General features: G+C 43.6%; 1 protein-coding gene across 2 annotated transcripts in view; it reads right to left on the reverse strand.

Moving 5' to 3' along the window:
- Positions 1–21,068, reverse strand: part of phf24 (PHD finger protein 24) — a 95,706-nt gene that overhangs the window by 19,835 nt on the left and 54,803 nt on the right. For both annotated transcript variants that reach the window (XM_078956196.1, XM_078956197.1), the window contains exons 4-5: positions 20,094–20,172; positions 11,324–11,526 (exon numbers count right to left, since the gene is read on the reverse strand). In XM_078956196.1, coding sequence (XP_078812322.1) covers positions 11,324–11,526; positions 20,094–20,172 — 282 coding nt within the window. The remainder of the gene's footprint in view (positions 1–11,323; positions 11,527–20,093; positions 20,173–21,068) is intronic.

Consider the following 21,068-nt stretch of genomic DNA (forward strand, 5'->3'; position numbering starts at 1 on the left):
CAGTCCTGTATGCGCTCCAAAGCTTTCTCTCAGCGAAACACCGTCTATGCATGACGTAACCCAGAGCAGTAGTGACACATGATCGGAATGACCGTTTACATGCTTCACGGTCGGATAAACGATCGGTATAACCCACCTATCTCGATCGGAAAGAAATTCAGATCCGAATGAGTCTGACCGGGGCAGAGTATTCCGAACGGCGCGTTTACATGACGCATTTTTCTTTCTGATCGGGAGTTCTTTCCGATTACTTTTGCCCATGTAAACGCGGCTATTGAAATGGAGTAAAGTGACATTTATTTAGATAAATATGTAAATTTGAGATGTAAAAAAATATCGAGTTGGATATAGGGATGGGTATCGTTAAGGTTTTAACGATACTACTACTCTTATCGATACTGCTTATCGATCCGGTACTCTTATCGGTACTCTTATCGATACTTTTTGAGGACGAAAAAAAATAAAAATAAATAACAAATTAAGAACATAAAGTGTTTTATTTCCTCACTATGCGACAACATTGTTTTTTTTAACAAAACATTTTATTTATATATGAGAATGTTCCAGACAGGATATTTATTTAATTATTTAATCTAATTGTTTTTATTATTTATGAGTGTGATGTTTCATTTGATCTTTTGTCCATTTTCCACAACCTTGAATAGACTTTTCTGTCTGTCAAACACCAGAGTTAAGTTAAGTTAAGTTAAATGATGGAAACAAATTCACTTTGATGCAGACTCCATTTATTTTTCTTTAAATCCAGTAAATGATATTAATTTTACGGATGACAACTATCATTAGTTATTAATTATTATTAAGTATTAGGAAGCAGCTGATAGTTTGTCGCGGGTCTGGAATCATAAGCGGTGAGTCTAAGCCCCGCCTCTCTACCTGTTTGTTGTATGCTCCGCTGCCCCAGCCTGTTCTACACAAACAGCGCAACATACAGTCATCGTAGTAGCAAGGTGACAGCATGGTAGGTAAACGTAATAAATTTTACGCAGAAACGTTAGTTCTTAGTCTAGGGCGCTCACGTGTACCCTACGAGATCGCCACTGACTGTGTGTGCGCTGCCTTGTCTTGTGTGTGTGCGCGCGCGGCGCGTGCTGTCTGAACAACAGCCCCGCCCCCCGTGCACACAAATGGACAGACAGAGCTCTCCGCTTCAACGAGAATACCGAAATTGATATCATCATTAATTAACGGAAAAATGACTGACTTGGTGAGTTAAATATGGCAGATAACGCTTTTTTTTTGTGGGACACACAAAAAAAAAAAAAAAAAAGTAACGTCTCCAGTACAGATAGCAGAACCGTTCAGGTCAGTTCTTAACGATACTGCGGTCTTGAAGAATGCGGCCCCGGGGCTGGTTCAATACCGGGGCACGGTACCCATCCCTAGTTGGATAAACATAAGAAATTAGGTTGAATAAATTTTGTCACGGTGCCCCCGGCTGGGCCCTCGTCATCTCATCCACCTGTTGACAACGGCTGTGCCTTATCAGCGTCATCAGGATCCAGGCTCTTAAGGAGGACCAGGACCTGTACTCGACGCTAGTTCGTTGTACTCCTCGGTGCTTCACTGGCCGCCCATGCACAATCTCGTTCTAGTCTCATTGCCTTGTCTAATCCCCTGTCTGTCTGCCTCTCAGGACTCTCGCTGTCATCTGGACCTACGGTCGCACTCACCTCTCGCTGCCTCTCGTCTTGGCTTCTCGCTGGAAGATCCTCGGACCACGGTGTTCGCCCACAAGATCCTCCAACCAGCTCCTGTGGATTTCTCCCCTATTAATTCTGCCTCCAGAATTAAAGAATCTTTTGAACTTACCATTCTGTCTGCCGAGTATCCTTCCGGGTTCCAGCATCTGGGTCTGCTAAAGCCTGCTAGCCATGACAAAACGAACTAGCCTGAACTCCGACCCAGCTGACCCGGAAGGACTCCGCCTGGCCATATCCCAGCAAGGTATGTTGCTCTCCCGCCAAGCCGATGCTCTCTCGCAAATGTCCGCTACCCAACAGGAGTTATTTCGTCGGTTGGACAACCTTACGCAAGCCCTCGCCGGAGTTACTAGCCAAACAGCTAGCACAGCCACCGCGGCCTCCCCGGTTTCCGGTGATCTCACTACCGTCATGTCCGCGTCTCTGGATGAAAACATCCGGTCACAACCCGAGCCGTTTCATGGCGACGTGGAGGCCTGCGGCGGATTTCTGCTACAATGTCGTCTGATTTTCCAACAGTCACCCAGGTACTATCAGTCTGATCAACGGAAAATTTCCCTAATTGTCAATTCACTCCGCAGCAAGGCACTGCAGTGGGCCCAAGCTTTTCTGGCTGCTAACCCTGTCTCGCATCTCCCCTTTGAACGGTTCATCTGAGAATTTCGGCTCGTATTCGATCAGCCACGAAAGCAGGAAGAAGCCACCCGGCGGTTATTAAGCCTCAAGCAGCGTAACCGACCGGTGAGTGATCACATCATTGACTTCCGCATCTTAGCGGTCGAGGCTGGCTGGCCCGATATCGCGCTCAAGGGGGTGTTCTATCAATCATTGAACGATAAGATTAAGGACCATCTATGTACTCAACCGGAGGCCGACAATTTCGAGGAGCTGGTTACCGCCGCCCTCCGCTCCGACATACGGATTCGGGAACGTCAAGCGGAACGGAGTTGTGTTAACCGGCGTCCACCTTCAGAAACCTTTCTTCACTCTCCTCAATACCACCCACAGCCATCTGTCGGCACAGAACATTCCAACCTGCCGTCTGAAGAACCTATGCAGATTGGACATTCAAAGCTCTCTTCTGAGGAGAGGCTCAAGCGCCGTAATGAAGGGTTGTGTTTCTATTGTGGGGACTCTGGTCATGTTGTTTCTCAGTGCAAGAGCCGTTTAAACTCCAGAACCCCTCGCTAAGAGACAGGTCGCGAGGGGACCCGTCTGAAAGTAAGCCTTTCTTGTTCATGCCTGTCAAGTTTCCCAGCATTAATCAAGTTCATGAATGTTTTGCCCTCATAGACTCTGGAGCTGAACACAGCCTCATCGACTCTGGTCTGGTTCGCCAACTCGGGTTACCTGTCGAACCTCTCGCCGCTCCTGTAAAAGCCGCCGGGTTAGGTGGGAAGTTGTTGTCAAAAATCACTTCTCGCACCGAACCCATACAGCTAATCACGTCCGGTAATCATCGTGAGTACCATCAATTCTTTATTACCGACTCTCCTCAAACTCCCGTTATCTTGGGTTATTCCTGGCTACAATTACATAACCCACAAATTAACTGGTCTACCTCTCGGATCACCAATTGGAGTACTTATTGTATGGCGAATTGTTTACACTCTGCCCTTCCCACTACCGTTTCGGTTAAACTTCCCGAAAATGAAAACATTGATCTCGCTAAGGTGCCGTCATGCTACCACGATCTAAGATCCGTATTTAGTAAATCCAAGGCGTGTGCTTTACCGCCGCACAGACCCTACGACTGTGCTATAGAACTTCTCAACGGTGCCTCCCTCCCCAAGGGGAAGTTATACAATCTATCCGGTCCAGAAAAAGTCTCCATGGAGAATTACATTCAGGAAGCCCTTTCTCTGGGGCACATCCGACCTTCTTCCTCCCCTGCAGGGGCCGGGTTCTTCTTTGTTGAAAAGAAGGACGGGTCCCTCAGACCTTGCATTGATTATCGTGAGCTCAACCAAATAACTGTGAAGGACAAATACTCGCTTCCTCTCCTCAATTCTGTCTTCGATTCTGTCCAGGGGGCTACCATCTTTTCTAAATTAGATCTCCGGAACGCCTACCATCTGGTTAGGGTCCGGGAGGGGGACGAATGGAAGACTGCTTTCAAAACCCCCTTGGACATTTCGAATACCTAGTCATGCCTTTCGGCCTCACCAACGCCCCCGCCATTTTCCAACGTCTGGTTAATGACGTGCTCCGTGATTATCTCAACCGTTTTGTATTCATCTATCTAGACGATATTCTGGTCTATTCTAACAGCCCCACCGAACATCGTCACCACGTCAGGTTGGTTCTCGAACGGCTTTTAGAGAACCAACTGTTTGTAAAAGCCGAAAAATGCGAATTTCATGCTGACTCCGTCTCGTTCTTAGGGTACATCCTCGAGGCTGGCAAAATCAAACCTGATCCGGCCAAAATTCAAGCCGTCTCCGAGTGGAGTATCCCAGCAACTCGAAAAAAACTGCAGCAGTTTCTGGGGTTTTCGAACTTCTATCGGCGTTTCATCCGCAACTACAGCCAGATCGCCGCCCCTCTCACTCGTCTCACTTCTGTCAAGGTACCTTACGTTTGGAACTCTGCTGCTGACTCTGCCTTCACTCGTCTCAAGGAACTTTTCACCTCGGCGCCCATTCTCATCCATCCTGACATCCACAAGCAGTTTACTGTGGAGGTTGACGCCTCGGACTCCGGTGTAGGGGCCGTGTTGTCCCAGCGTGATCCTACATCAGGCAAACTCAAGCCATGTGCCTTCTTTTCTAAAAAGCTGAACCCTGCAGAGCGGAACTACGACGTCGGCAACCGAGAACTATTGGCCATCAAGCTGGCTCTCGAAGAGTGGAGACACTGGTTGGAGGGGGCAGAACAACCGTTTGTAGTATGGACCGACCATAAAAATCTGGCTTACCTACGTTCCGCAAAGAGACTAAACTCCAGACAAGCACGCTGGTGTCTTTTCTTTGATAGATTCAAGTTCACCATCACTTACCGCCCGGGCAGTAAGAACGGCAAACCCGACGCCCTGTCTCGTAAGTTTTGCACCTCAGACGACAACACCACTCTCCCAATCATTCCGGACTCCTTTTTTGTGGGCAACCTCACCTGGGACGTAGAAACCCAGCTCCTACAGGTCCAAGGTGAGAAACCCGACTCAGTTACCTGTCCCCCTGGCACTCTGTTTGTTCCGGATAGGCTCAGGTCCGATGTCATCACCTGGGGTCACAGCTCCAAGGTCGCCTGCCATGGGGGTGTGCGCCGGACCCTCGCACTCCTCAGACGACGGTTTTTCTGGCCTTCCATGGACACGGATGTGCGGTAGTACATCGCCGCCTGCTCCACCTGCGCTAGAGCCAAGACCTCCAACTCGCCTCCTGCCGGCCATCTCCTGCCTCTGCCTGCGCCTCACCGACCCTGGTCCCACATTGCCATGGACTTCGTCACAGGCCTGCCACCCTCGCATGGGTTTACTGTCATACTTACCGTTGTTGACCGTTTTTCCAAAGCTGCTCAGTTCATTCCGTTGCACCAACTCCCTTCAGCTACTGAAACTGCCAACCTCTTAGTCAATCATGTTTTCCGTCATCACGGCATCCCTGCTGATATTGTGTCTGACCGCTATCCACAGTTCACTTCACAGGTTTGGACGGCTTTCTGCTCCGCCCTCGGAGCGTCTGTCAGTCTCACCTCTGGGTACCACCCGCAATCTAATGGCCAGGCAGAGCGGGCTAATCAGGAGTTGGAGGCAACCCTCCGTTGTCTGGCGGCGCAAAATCCGGAGGACTGGTCAGATTACCTCGTCTGGGTGGAGTATGCGCATAACAACCACCCGGCCTCGGCTACGGGCATGTCCCCATTTGAGGCCTCATTGGGGTATTCTCCACCTCTGTTCCCCTCACAGGAGCTCGATCTGGCGGTACCTTCTGTCCAACTCCACCTGCAGCGCTGTCAGGACGTTTGGCGCCAGGCCAGGGCTGCCCTCCTCCGGACTGCAGAAGGTAACCGCCAGATTGCTAACCGACACCGTGTTGCCAGTCCCACCTATGTGCCAGGTCAGCAAGTGTGGCTGTCATCCAAGAACATTCCGCTCCAGGCCACGTCTCGGAAACTGGCACCACGCTTCATTGGTCCGTTCCCCGTGGAACGCGTCATCAACCCCACCTGTGTCCGTCTGAAACTCCCTGCCGCACTCAAGATCCACCCATCGTTCCATGTCTCTCAACTCAAGCCTGTCCGCCAGAGCCCCCTTTGCCCGCCGTCCGCTTCCCCACCACCCGCCCGGCTCATCGACGGCGCCCCGGCTTACACCGCCAGCCGGGTTTTGGACATTCGGCGCCGGGGTCGTGGGTACCAATACCTGGTGGACTGGGAGGGCTACGGCCCGGAGGAGCGGTCGTGGATTCCCCGCTCGTTCATCTTGGACCCCTCCCTCATCGAGGATTTCCTCCGGGCCAATCCCGATCGCCGCCCTGTTCCGCCTGGAGGCGGTCGTTTGAGGGGGGGTACTGTCACGGTACCCCCGGCTGGGCCCTCGTCATCTCATCCACCTGTTGACAACGGCTGTGCCTTATCAGCGTCATCAGGATCCAGGCTCTTAAGGAGGACCAGGACCTGTACTCGACGCTAGTTCGTTGTACTCCTCGGTGCTTCACTGGCCGCCCATGCACAATCTCGTTCTAGTCTCATTGCCTTGTCTAATCCCCTGTCTGTCTGCCTCTCAGGACTCTCGCTGTCATCTGGACCTACGGTCGCACTCACCTCTCGCTGCCTCTCGTCTTGGCTTCTCGCTGGAAGATCCTCGGACCACGGTGTTCGCCCACAAGATCCTCCAACCAGCTCCTGTGGATTTCTCCCCTATTAATTCTGCCTCCAGAATTAAAGAATCTTTTGAACTTACCATTCTGTCTGCCGAGTATCCTTCCGGGTTCCAGCATCTGGGTCTGCTAAAGCCTGCTAGCCATGACAAATTTAACTCAATTACTTGTTACAGATTGTATTAATTCATTTAAGTTGGATAATTTATATATATATGCATCACAATGAAAATAGAAATGAGATAGAAACTCGTGCGTTTACTTTGTTTGTTCTTTTTCTCCAAGCAGAAACTCTTTTTTTTGCTGATGCAGCCGTATTACTTTTTTGATGGACGTATAATCTTCATGCGCAGTCAAGAAAATATTAGACTCCGTCTCACTGAAGTATAGCACTCTCTTTTTTTCTCCATGCCATTCCATGGTGACTCCGGAAATCGGCGATCCATTGAGAATGTCTTTATCGTCTTTGCCATGCAGCCCTCAAAGTCTCAGCGGGACGAAGACGGGAGAGGATCCACTATTTATTGGTTTTTCTTATTAATGTATCAGTATAATTTCTCCTGACTTTATGTCTTTGAAAATCACAGTTATTTGGTCATTTTTCATTTCATAAAATTTTGTTATTTATTTTAATAAAAAGGATCATCATATAATGTTCAATCCAAATTTTTTCATCCAGATTCCATGTTATTTCTTTCTCACTCCCCGCATCTGCTCCTGGTCCGACCCTTCTATCCAATTTTAGAACCCTACGTGGCCCGCCAGTCTAAATAGTTGCCCACCCCTGGGGGTATTCCAGAAAGCATGTTTAAACTACCCTGACTTTAACCCTGAACTTTGGCTGAAATCCGCTTGCTTACTCTGGGTATGTTGGTTCCGAAAGATGGGAAATGAGTTAGCGTCATTACGCTCGACTTGGTAACCCTGGGTTAACCGTTGTGCTATCTAAGATGACCCCACCCTTGCATTGACGTGTTATTCCTACCATGACAAAGGTGGATAAAGGTGAAAAGATTTCATGTAATCCATGGACACCAGTGAAGATCACAAATCATTGAAGAAAAAAGGTTCAGAGCACTGTCTAGTGGGTCTAGAAGACCCAACTACCAACGTTAGAGTGCCTAGGATAGCACAAGCGTTACTTCATCAGCGGTGAGCATTATGATCTGGTGCACCCAAAGTCCGAAGTAAACCCAAAATCCATTCAAAGGATGGGACTTTATAAGTATCTTGTGTTGGTCAAACAAAACAGTATCCTAGAAGAACTTGAATTACTTTTTTTCCGTTTCATGCTGTAAATATGTCCCCTAGGAGATAACGTTTTTGTTGGGAAAGGATTTATTTATTCATTTGGATTGTCAATCGCAAACTTTAGATACATAAAAATGTCCTTCCCCCTGGCCTGTGAATCTATGAGTAACTTCTGAGGTTTATTTAGATATTATATTGTGAAGAAAACATCATCAGTGCTGCGATAATAAAAGTTTTAATTTCTTTAAAAAAAAAATTGTAGATAGAAGACAATGAAAAGAAGATTTGAGAGCAGGGCTAGAAAAAAAATGACCGTCACAACCCTGCAGTTACATCCATTTTTAAGTAGCTTTAACCTTCCAAAAATGGTGTTTTAAGGAAACTTAGTTTATCTATTTTTTTGTTTTTTCTCTATTTGCATTTCTAACTTTCTTAGAATTTATAAAAGCATAATAAGATGTAAATTTTGACAACATCACTATGCCATGCTGCTGTAGAATACACAAGTATTGCTAACTTAACCCTTTAATACCAGAACTTTATTTCCAGTGTTTACATTTTTCAACTACCGTAACTCTTTAACCGTTTACACAATGAACATGGTTCCAGAGGAATCTGAAGCAGAGAAAAGCAGCCTTGCACTGATATGCTACACCTTACAGTTGTGAAGTGGTTTCACAATTAACTTAATTCCAGCTGATGAACTGTGCTCTGTTGGATCACTCAGCTCATGTTAATGATGTCATTATTTACTAACTATTGTAGATATTTTTATTAAGTGTCTTTTCTGTCTATTTGTTGGTGTCAGTATTTGATATAAAGACAGCAGGTAATGCAGAAAAAAGCTGCGCTCTTTGAGATCATAAATAAACAATTGTTCATTTGTTTATGAATGGATTGAGGTTTTTTGGAGGATTTTTACTGTTAGTGTTGCACAAAATTAGAAAAATACCAAATATTCCCACTGATTATTTATATGATTTAATTTTTAATATTTTCTAAGACTTAAAAATGATATTCACAATAACAGGTTTTTAAAAAAAATCAAATCCATCTGATGCGTTTCACAAAGACAACCCATAGGACGTCACATACCAAGCAGAAATGAACTTATTGCTAAAAATGATGCCAGGACTTCAGCTCTAACAAAATTATACAAGAGCAAAGAAAATGGAATGATTTGATTTTTTATTTCTAATTATTAATATTTCTAGGCTTTGTTTGTTTTGTTCTGCAGCATGTTCATATGTGTATAAATTTTACAGAATTTATATTTATGGAGGGCAAAATATTATATGTCATTTAAGCCTTAACCTGATTTATTCTGGAGTAATATTCGTGTTTGTATTCATATTTATGTTCAAGAAGTTAAGTTTTAAAGGTTTAAAAGTTTTAAAGTTTAGCTTTAGTGTGTTCAGTAAATGTTGCTCTACTTCGCCCCGCAACATAAAGTGTGTGTTTAATTTAGGCCCCCTGTGCGACTGAGTTTGACCCCTGTAATACGAGTTTATAAAATTCATAATTTTATTGTGTAAAATAACCAAATAAATATAGGGAACACAAAAGGATGTTGTCAAATTGTTATGTGTGCCGGGGGGGGGGGGTTTACTCGCCCGGGGAGTAAGTTAGTGTAGAACCGCCACTGCCCAACAGAGAAGAATGAGGAGAGAAGTTCAGATGATAATAATGATGATGACAGACAGAAAGAGAGACGACCAGCTAATGATGAAGAGGGAGAAGAACAGAGAGGTATAGAGATGAGGGCTGGGGCAAGGCATTAATCAGAAGATTCTTCTGAATGGCCTTCACCACACAAATTTGGTGAATCAATAAGGCAATACACGGTTGAAAATGGCTCACAAAAATGTTCTGCTGGGTCATATCCAATCAGATAAGAAGTGATGAGATTTATACATTTAAACAATAAAAGTGATGTGTGGATGTTTAGATAGCCTTTGGAGGGGTGGATAGGACGTTTTATAATGTGCATTTATGACTGTGTGTGTGTGTGTGGGGGGGGGGGCGTTTTTTAATGTGGCCGCATACCTCCCTAAAATTAGGTAGTTGCGCACCTGCTTATGCTGCTTCCAGACAGACATATTTTCACATTGGAGCATTTAACCAATCACATTTCAGCTGTCCTCTGTTGCCAGGCAGGTAAGGGTATTCACCATGAGTTGTAAAGGCCTCCTAATGCAAAACCAATGTCGGACATTCATTTCTTTAACCAATCAGATTTTGAGTTGGCGTCAGCAGGGCCTTCTAGCAGGCTAAGACAACATCACGGTATCCAGACATTCTCATTGGACAGAAGTTTCAGGAAGTCACATGCAGCCATGATTGTAATGTCCTCCATGGATGATTTTGCAGGAAAATCTTCCACTGATCTCCTTGACCTCCTTCATCAGAAAAATCTGATTCAGAGCTTGAAACAGCTGTGCAGAATTGTGTGGTTGGCGTTGACCATCTCCATGTCCACTGCGTCTGATATTTTCAGCTCTAAATCGAATTAAAACCTACGCAGAAACACAACTGGACAGACTCTGCTGTCAGCACTGGCTTTATGGCAATAGAAGAGGACTTCTTGACGGAACTGAAGCGCGATAATCTACATGACAGGGGGAACGAACTGTTTTTGAGGAAGGAAAGGATGGTCTTTAAATAATCAGATTTTTTGATGAGTTAAAAGATAAATATCAAAATAAATAATATTCCAAATTTATGTGGTTATTTTCAATGTTTTTTGCTCCCTGTATTTGCATAACAAGATCTATTTACTGTTTTGTTTATTACATTTATTTAGAGGCATAAAAATGATTAATGAGGAGTTGAGTGATTCAGATATAGCACTACTGAAGGCCCAGGTGTGTAATGCACGGTCCGCCACTGGAGCACGGTATAAGTAGGGTATAATTGTTCATTTGTCTTTGCATGTACTTCAGAATCAGAAGCCATTTTTATCCATGTGTAATGAATAAATAGGATATTTTAAGAAATCAAGAAAGTGTGCAAGACACTGCATTCATTTGAAAATTCTGAGGCTATCTCCAAATTCCCACCATAAGCCCTAACTACTAAATACTATATAGCACCATGTAGTGCCCTGGATTTTAAAATCAATTCGGACACCATGCTCACTACTTTTTTTTTTAAACGGCGAATGTGACCTCATCAGTTTTATGAAGTTAAAATCTAATTGATATTAGCTTTTTGCAACAATCATTTATGTATCCGCTGTCTTACGAAGATAAAAATGGTGATGGTTTATTAAAAAACTATATTTAAATATAAGTTTTTGGCAAAAATTCTTGACGCAATGCATTATGGCCTATATTTGCCAGTCTAGTTAGCATTGATGCACGCTGGTTTTTCAAAGAGATTTATGGGAAATTATTAGGGTACTCGATTTTGGAATTGTAGATTTGGATAGCACTACAAATGGCAAACTCACTATATAGTGCACTACTTAGTGAGTAGGGAAGGAATTCGGACACAGCGGACATTTTTATTCCCAGGATTCAAATACTTTACCTCTGTCCGAAACTTCCTCAGAACAGTCAGAGATTCAAAGTAGAGAAAGTCGGACCACTCGATGTGACCCTTCTTCTCAGGATCCAAAGCAGCAAACTGAGCCAAGACCTCCTCCTCCTGCTCGTCAGACAGGTCCTTCTCAAACTGCTGCTTGGATGCGAAGTGACGGTACTGGAGCAGCTCGTCAGACACCAGGCATGATTCTACAACAGCAAGGAACAAATTTTTCACATCAGATTGAATTAGTCACATTACAGCCTTCCAGATAAAATTAGCTTGTGATTCATTGTCAACAAAGGCGAGACCACCTCCCACCCACCATCACTTAGCCAAGCTGTGCAATAAAACCACAACTTTGAAAACAGAATAGAAATTAATCCCATCATAAAAGCCCTTCTAATATGAAAGAAATTAACTGATACGAAAAATAAAAGTTGAATTTCTTGGAGTTTGGGCCAACATTAGGAGTGGGCCATACTGGGAACTTGGAGTTTGATCCAATACCAAATAATTACAGAGCTAGTAATTATTTAGCTATTGATACCGATACAGATCCTTTTTCTTAAAATTTGTATTCTAGAATAATTTTGGAAATACACAATGTTTTGGTAATTATATGCATAATAAAATACAGGACAGACTTTTGACAAAAAAAATATTAATTAACTAATTACAACAATCTAAACTGACCACATCAAACATAGAACATTTATAGTAATAAAAGCATAATACAATAATAATAAGAAAACAGTAACTTGTGCAAGATAAAGGAAAAGTAAAAAAATGTTAGTATAACAGCATCATTGTTAGGTCAAACTTGAGGAAGCTGATGCTTCAAGTGATTTTATATTAAAAGTAAAAACAGAGAGAGAAAAAGAAACACAAAAAGAAGAAAAAAATCAAATGAAAATCTAAAATAAAAATGCATAAAGGTACATTCTGTTAAATTTGAGAGAAAGTTAATTTTAAAGTAGTTAAAAAATTAAAGAGAGGAAAAGGAAAGTTTAAGTCTGTAGTGGGCGCGGTATTAATCAAGGTCCAGCTGTTCGCACCAGGAGCAATTTTGAATGAAGTGCATGCGTAGCGCCAGATCAAGCAGAGCTCGAGAGCGATCGCCAAACTTGCGATCCATCTTAATAAACTCATCTAAAAATCTAGTTAAAGGCATCGAACCCACGGAGGCAGCCGGTAAGATATGATCATATTACGGGGCGTAGTTATTGTGATCTGCTGTGCGATAAGCGCCGGCTGCGCGCTTCCGCATCAGGTGTCGCGTCAGTGCAAATGTTTGTTTAGTCTACCGTTTATTGTCATTTATTCCATTTATTGTCATTTATTCAAGCACTGCTATTTATGAAATATATGCATTGTTGTATTTTCAATGAATTCCCGAAATTATGAAGTTAACTTATAACCTATCAATTGTGTAAATCTAACTAATTATGGAGTCATGAATTTATCTGTTGATTGATGTTATATATTTATTGTTGTATTTACTGTGGTAAATTGAGAAAATATTATGTCTTGTTTAGGTTTTTCACCACACATTTATAACCAGCATCTTGCCATCACTGTGGAAACCTCAAGAAGTTGAATAAAACAGAAAAAACGGAAAAGTACGTCTGGATAGTGTGTGAAGTCCTGCTCACAAAACTCCGTGGATGCTTTCCCCCTTTCAAGTGGGGTAAAATAACTTGACAATCATAAACGTAAATTTAACAAAAAATAAAGGCAGTAATAAACGTAAATTTAACAAAAAATAAAGGCAGTAATAAACTACCAAATTCACTAGTAAAAAAGGTAAATAAAAGCAACATTGTAAGAAACATAAAAATATAAACAACGCAAAAAAAATTCTGCCATTGGTGCAAATATGTGGCTCCTTAATGAATCCCTCCGCTCTCCGAAGAAGCAGGGAGGGGAGGGGCAAGATGTGACCAGCAGCGAGAGAGGAGGATGTGCTCTGTTTACACAGATGGACAATGTTGCCAGATTGGGCAGTTTCCTGCACATATTTACTTATATTGGGCTACAGTAAACCCTTGTTTTTCGCGGGGGTTACGTTCCAAAAAGAACCAGTGATAGACAAAATCCGTGAAGTAAAAACCTCTATTTTTTTAACAATTATTATACAATTAAATACTCTATTATACATTGAAAAGAACGAACAGGCCATTTTACAGGCTCAAGCATTTGTTTCACAAATCAAAGTGCTTTAGAAACGTTTTTTCAACAAATAACTTCTGTACTGTACTGTCAAATATTCTATGAATCTAGCCACTTCTATGTGGCTAGCTATGTGGCAATATTCTATGAATCTAGCCACAGGGGTTGCAAGCCAGTTGCCTCTGTGCCGGTCCCAAGCCCGGATAAATAGAGAGGGTTGCGTCAGGAAGGGCATCCGGCGTAAAAATTGCCAAAATAACCATGCGAATCATCCACAACACTTTAGACATACCGGATCGGTCGAGGCCCGGGTTAACAACGACCGCCACCGATGCTGTTAACCTACAGGGTGTCGGTGGAAATTTGACTACTGTTGGTCGAAGAAAGAGGGGAGGCAGAAGGGTCCGTGGCCAGAGAGAGAAGGGAAAAGGCAGGAACATAGGTTTGAGAATAGGGACTCTTAACGTTGGCACAATGACAGGGAAAGGCAGGGAGCTGGCAGACATGATGGAGAGAAGGAAGGTAGATGTACTGTGTGTGCAGGAGACAAGGTGGAAGGGCAGCAAGGCACGTAGTATTGGAGGAGGATACAAACTGTTCTATCATGGTGTCGATAGGAAGAGAAACGGGGTAGGTGTGATTCTGAAGGGGGAGTTTGTAAACAGTGTTCTAGAGGTGAAAAGAGTCTCAGACAGGATGATGAGCCTAAAGTTAGAAATTGAAGGGGTGATGGTGAATGTAGTCAGTGGGTATGCGCCACAGGTTGGCTGTGAGTTAGAAGTGAAGGAGAGATTCTGGAGTGAGTTGGATGAGGTCATAGAGAGTATCCCCAGAGGAGAGAGAGTTGTTATTGGAGCAGACTTTAATGGGCATGTTGGTGAGGGCAACAGAGGTGATGAGGAGGTGATGGGCAGGTTTGGTGTGAAGGAAAGGAATCTGGAGGGACAGATGGTGGTGGACTTTGCGAAGAGGATGGAAATGGCGGTAGTCAACACTTACTTCCAGAAGAGAGAGGAACATAGAGTGACATACAGAAGTGGAGGTAGGAGTACTCAGGTGGACTACATCCTATGCAGACGAGGTCATTTGAGAGAGGTTATTGACTGCAAAGTGGTGGTAGGAGAGAGTGTAGCCAGACAGCACCGCATGGTGGTGTGTAAGATGACTCTGGAGGTCAGGAAGAAGAAGAGAGGGAAAACAGAAAAGAAGACCAAGTGGTGGAAGCTACAGAATGAAGAAACTTGTGAGGAATTTAGGCAGAAGTTGAGGCAGGTCCTGGGTGGTCAGGATGAGCTTCCAGATGACTGGGAAACTACAGCAGAAATTATCAGGGAAACAGGTAGGAAGGTGCTAGGTGTGTCATCTGGAAAGAGGAAAGACGGTAAAGACACTTGGTGGTGGAATGAGGAAGTACAGGACTGCGTCCAGAGGAAGAGGTTGGCTAAAAGGAAGTGGGATGTAGAAAGGACTGAGGAAGGTAGACAGGAGTACAAGGAAGCGCAGCGTAGAGTGAAAAGAGAGGTGGCAAAGGCCAAACAGAAAGCTTACGATGAGCTATATGACAGGTTAGACACAAAGGAAGGAGAAAAGGACTTGTACAGGCTAGCCAGACAGAGAGACAGAGATGGGAAGGACGTGCAACAGATAAGGGTGATTAAGGACAGAGATGGAAAGGCGCTAACAACTCAGGAGAGTGTACAGAAAAGATGGAAGGAGTATTTTGAGGAGCTGATGAACGTGGAAAATGACAGGGAAAGAAGGGAGGAAGATGTGGTTGTTGTGGAGCAGGAAGTAGCAGAGATTGGAAAGGATGAGGTTAGGAAGGCTCTGAAAAGGATGAAGAGCGGAAAGGCCGTTGGTCCTGATGACCTACCTGTGGAGGTATGGAAGTGCTTAGGAGAGACAGCAGTGGAATTTCTAACGAGGTTGTTCAATAGGATTCTAGAGAGTGAGAAGATGCCTGAGGAATGGAGGAGAAGCTTTCTGGTCCCGATCTTTAAGAACAAGGGTGACACGCAGAACTGCAGCAACTATAGAGGAATAAAGTTGATGAGCCACACAATGAAGCTGTGGGAAAGAGTAGTGGAAGCCAGGCTTAGGAAGAAGGTGGAGATTTGTGAGCAGCAGTATGGTTTCATGCCCCGTAAGAGCACCACTGATGCCATTTTTGCTTTGAGAATGTTGATGGAAAAGTACAGAGAAGGTCAGAAGGAGCTGCATTGTGTGTTCGTAGATTTAGAGAAGGCGTATGACAGGGTGCCGAGGGAGGAGCTGTGGTACTGTATGAGGTCGTCTGGAGTGGCAGAGAAGTATGTCAGAGTAGTTCAGGACATGTATGAGAGAAGTATGACGGTGGTGAGATGTGCTGTAGGTCAGACAGAGGAGTTCAAGGTGGAGGTGGGACTACACCAAGGATCAGCTTTGAGTCCTTTTTTGTTTGCTATGCTGATGGACAGGCTGACAGACGAGGTAAGACAGGAATCTCCCTGGACAATGATGTTTGCGGATGACATTGTAATTTGCAGTGAGAGTAGAGAGCAGGTGGAGGAACAGCTAGAGAGGTGGAGGTTTGCTCTGGAAAGAAGAGGCATGAAGGTCAGTCATAGTAAGACAGAATACATGTGTCTGAACGAGAGGGATCAAGGTAGAAGCGTTAGGTTACAGGGGGCTGAGGTGAAGAAGGTGCAGGAGTTTAAGTACTTGGGGTCAACAGTTCAGTGTGATGGGGAGTGTGGAAAAGAGGTGAAGAGGCGAGTGCAGGCAGGTTGGAGCGGGTGGAGGAAAGTGTCAGGAGTGTTGTGTGACAGAAGAGTGCCAGCAAGACTCAAAGGAAAGGTGTACAAGACAGTGGTGAGACCAGCTCTGCTCTATGGGTTAGAGACGGTAGCAGTGAGACAGAGACAAGAGGCTGAGATGGAGGTAGCGGAGATGAAAATGTTGAGGTTCTCCTTAGGAGTGACCAGGTTAGACAGGATAAGGAACGAGTACATCAGAGGGACGGCTCATGTTGCCTGTGTTAGCGACAAAGTCAGAGAAGCCAGACTGAGATGGTTTGGACATGTTCAGAGGAGGGATAGTGGATATATTGGTAGAAGGATGTTGGAGATGGAGCTGCCTGGCAGGAGGGCAAGAGGACGGCCAAAGAGGAGATACATGGATGTCTTAACAGAGGACATGAAGTTGGCTAATGTTAGGGTAGAAGATGTCCATGATAGAGTGAGGTGGAAAAGGATGATTCGCTGTGGCGACCCCTGATGGGAAAAGCCGAAAGAGAAAGAAGACTGTACTGTCAAATATTAATTTGAATCATCAATGTGAACAAGGCTTCAAATCGCGGAGATTAGCCCCGCCCACCGCGACCCGAGTATTGGATTAAAGGAGAGAAAATTTAAAATGATTATGAAAAAAATACAAAATACAGTGGGACAAATAGTGACTCAGGTGTATTTCACTGCTCTACAGACTGAGCCTCTGCATCCTGACTCCGCTCTGCAGTGTTTTTTCTTTTGAAGCCCGCGGTGCAGCTGTGTTTGTTCAGGAGAAGAACATAGTGATAGGCAGATGTTGTCGCTCTTTTTTCTATGGGTTTTAGAGAAACTTGAAATTGCAAGAGAATTTGCACGTAAATTTGGCAAGCTGATTTACGTACGGGTACATATTAAACATTATTGACGCACAGGTAGAGAAGAAGCGGAGTGACTTCTTAGCCAATCAGAATGCAGAACACAATTCATGATGCAAATCCGTGAAGTAGCGAAATCGTGAAAAGTCAACCGCGTTATAGCAAGGGATCACTGTATTCCCCACTTTGGAAATACTGGAGTCAGATAGATGCAGCGCTTGCATGAACTCCATGAGTAAATTCACTGTACGTATTGAAGAAAAACTGCGATGAAAGTATCAAAAATACCAATCTCGTCACTCTAGTATAGATACTTCACCTTGGTATCGATACTATCGATATTCAGATCGATACATCCACTCCAAGCAAACATTGCTGAAATAAGAAACCAGCAATGTTTTGACAGTAGAAGCAAAGGCAGTTCTGGTTATTGAAATATCAAAACAAAATGGAATAATATCAAAGCTGCTAACTGCTTCTGTCATTTCTGTCTGTGATAAGAAAAACAAGCAAGTGTTCCCTGGGATTTTATGCACATTTCTTTCTTTGTCTTTATTAAAAACAACTAGGGCATAACGGTGCCACAAAAAATAAATGAGTTGCTCCAAAGTAAAGTTAAAGCCCCATATGCACCCAGGTTTGTAAAAAAAAATTCTCGACATTTGACCCATCCCCTAAGGGAGCGATGAGCTGCAGACTCAGCTGTGCTCGGGAACCATTTGGTGGTTTAACCCCCCAATCCAACCCCTTAATGCTTAGTTTCATGCAGGGATGTGTTGCTTGCAATTTTTAGACTCAGCCTGGCTTTAAACTTGTAACCTTCCTTTCTCAGGCCGGACATTCTGCACAAGGCCATTGAGCTGGTTCCAAGTGTAAGTTGTAGCAGCCAAAATATGCATAATAAAGACAAAAAAATCATATATAAGTTGTACTACAGTATACGTCACACTTTTGGGTAAGATTTATTCAACCAAATACGGAACCAAGAACAGAAATTTTATCTTGATAGTCAAATCATAATAACGGAATAGATAATAATAATAATAATAATAATAATAATAGGCTGGATATCTGCATGCTTCACTACTTTAGCACATTTGGGCTTATTTAGCTTCATGTAACATAGGAGAAATTGAAAAGCACATTAGTGCAAAATATGAACAATTATTCAGATAACAGTAACATAAAAAACATGCTAACAAGTCAACTAAACACTGTGTACCACTTTTAATCACTAAATCCATTGAATCCTTCATCCTCTGTGGCTACGTTCACACTGCAGGCTGAAACGACCCAATTCCGAATTTTTTGCCCCTAAGCGGCCCAATTCCGATCTTTTCATGACAGTCTGAATGACACAGATCCGCTCTTTTCAAATGCGACCCAGGCCCCGTGGGTTTGCCGGCCTGATTCCGAAACGTAGCCGATCTTTTCAATTGCGACCGCCGTCTGACCGGCCAGGCGACTTGATTCCGAACCGTACGTCATCGACACGCAACAAACGTCATAATTTTGCGTTGAAGTAGGCTGAAACGAGAACGTTAACATCAACCATGGTGGACGATGCTGCTGAGACCCGTCAGTGGAAGGGAAGGGAGGTCACTGATTGGATTATTATTTGGGGTGATCGCTCTTTTCAGGCCAAACTCCAGGGCTCTTATCGCAACTGGGCGGTTTTTGAAAAAATTTCCAGCTAAATGGCAGAGCGTGGTGTTGAACCTTTCCCGCGATTACTTTTTTTTCTTTCTCCCCTTTCCGACCGTGATCAGAAGCGCGGGGGACCCGAGGCGATCCTCCTCCTCCTCCCTGTTCTGATCCTTAGATTCTCCAGAACGGGTTAATAAAGAGTCCATACCATTTATTCTGGGGGAAACCTTCTTTTATTAACATGCGCGCCCACACTGCCCCCCCCCCCCATTCTCTATCGCGGCATGCGCTTGCACACACACACACACGTGGGAGCGCGGCCCCAACACATGCACATTTCCATTCCACAACAGTGGGTACAGACGATCCCGACTCCATTGCCTTCTTAAAATGAGAAGATTGTAATTGTGCTGCTCCTTCGTGAAAATAAATTTAATATTACAAAAAGAGCTCCGCTTTTGACAACACTGTTGTTGACATCCATTGTTAACGTTTGCTCCGCAAACAACAAGTGACGTCGTTCATCGTTGAGTATTCTTCTGGCTTCTGCGCATGCGGGTCTCGTTTGGGTCGTGTCACGGTCACACTGGAGATCACAAAAGTTCGGATTTACTTGGAAATGTGAACGGTATAGCAAACAAATCAGATTTTTTCAAAAAATCCGAATTGAGCATTAAGCCCTGCAGTGTGAACGTAGCCTGTGTCCCTTTGCAAATCCATCAAGCCCAGCGTAAGACTGAGGGCCGCTTCTTATTCTGCTTTACTGTCAATGTACTGATACACACATCTGCAGTGCCCTCTAGCAGTTGTTGCCATCTTTCTTTTGGAAAAATGTGGCCTTTTCTTGTGGCCAGTCTAAGGCACACTTGTGCAATAATCATGCTGTCTAATCAGCATCTTGATATGGCACGACTGCAAGGTGGGATGGATTATCTTGGCAAAGGAGAAGTGCTCACTATCACAGATTTAGACAGATTTGTGAACAATATTTCAGAGAACTGGTTATTTTGTGTATTTGAAAAATGTTTCACATCTTTGAGTTCATACCATAAAAAATGGGAGCAATAACAAAAGTGTTGCATTTATATTTTTGGTCAGTGTATTAATTTTACTCTGCAGCTTTGAGTGTTGCCCAGCCCAAAACATTGGTCTTGAATGCTGAGAACTAATAAAGAGAAGATGCAGAATTGTGCCATGAATATATGTCATAAGCTTGCCATATTATGTAATGTGTGAGTGTTGACTCAGAACACAAGTGCTGAATAACCAATATAGTGAATTCAAACACAGATCTGTGGACTGTAACCTAAAGTGAAACACAGAACTGTGACTTACCTGGGATGATCTTGCACTGCTTGAATGTCTCCATCAGACTGTACATCTCTTCCTCTGTCAGGAGCAGATTCAGATTGTCCTAAAGGTTTGGGTGAGATGAGGGTTATGCGAGATAAAAATAGATAATCTTTTACATAAATAATGAAGTGAAAACAGGACTGTGTTTTCTTTATTTCCACAAATGAATGAGGTGTTATACCTTTTGATCTGCAGCTGTTTTTCACTACTTAAAAGTTATTTTAATACAGAACATATATATTGGCATTATTATCCTGTACAATACAGATTTTCAATGAAGAAGCAAGTTGAATAACATGTAGCCCAGAGTAGCATGGGTATGTATTCACATACTCCACAGCTCGCGCTGCCTCAAAAAAGCCCAGGAGATTCTTAAGGACACTTCACACCCTGGACACTCCCTCTTTGAACTGTTGCCATCAGGGAGAAGGTTCAGGTCAATCAAAACAAGGACTGACAGATTCAAGGAAAGTTTTTATCCCGTAGCAATAACTACATTAAACGATGTAAAGAACAAGCCATAAATGGAAATATGACAGAATGTTCACGCGTGTGTGGGTTATGTCTGCTGTATTTTATATTGTTTTTATACTATTTATTGTGATTTTATTTTTACTATTTGACTATTTTTGCACCTTAATCTCATTGTACAATGTTGCAATGACAATAAAGACTATCTATCTATCTATCTATCTATCTATTAATTTTTCTAATCCGCTAGGATAGGTTGCTGGAGCCTATCCCAGCTACTGTTGAGTAAAGCATGTGGGTGTACTCTCTGAAATGTATGCTACTTGACCTAGAAAGCATGTTTTTAGACTGTGGGAGGGAGCCGGAGAAAATCATGCTTGAGAACATGCAAGCTACACAGAAAAAACCCGGAAGGAATTTGAGCCAGAGCCTTTTCACTGTGAGGCGAGTGTACTAATCACTACGCCACCATGCAGCAAGTAACAA

Source organism: Oryzias latipes, chromosome 12, assembly GCF_053564925.1.
Source record: "Oryzias latipes strain Hd-rR chromosome 12, Olatipes_Hd-rR_3.1".
Taxonomy (NCBI): Eukaryota; Metazoa; Chordata; class Actinopteri; order Beloniformes; family Adrianichthyidae; genus Oryzias; species Oryzias latipes.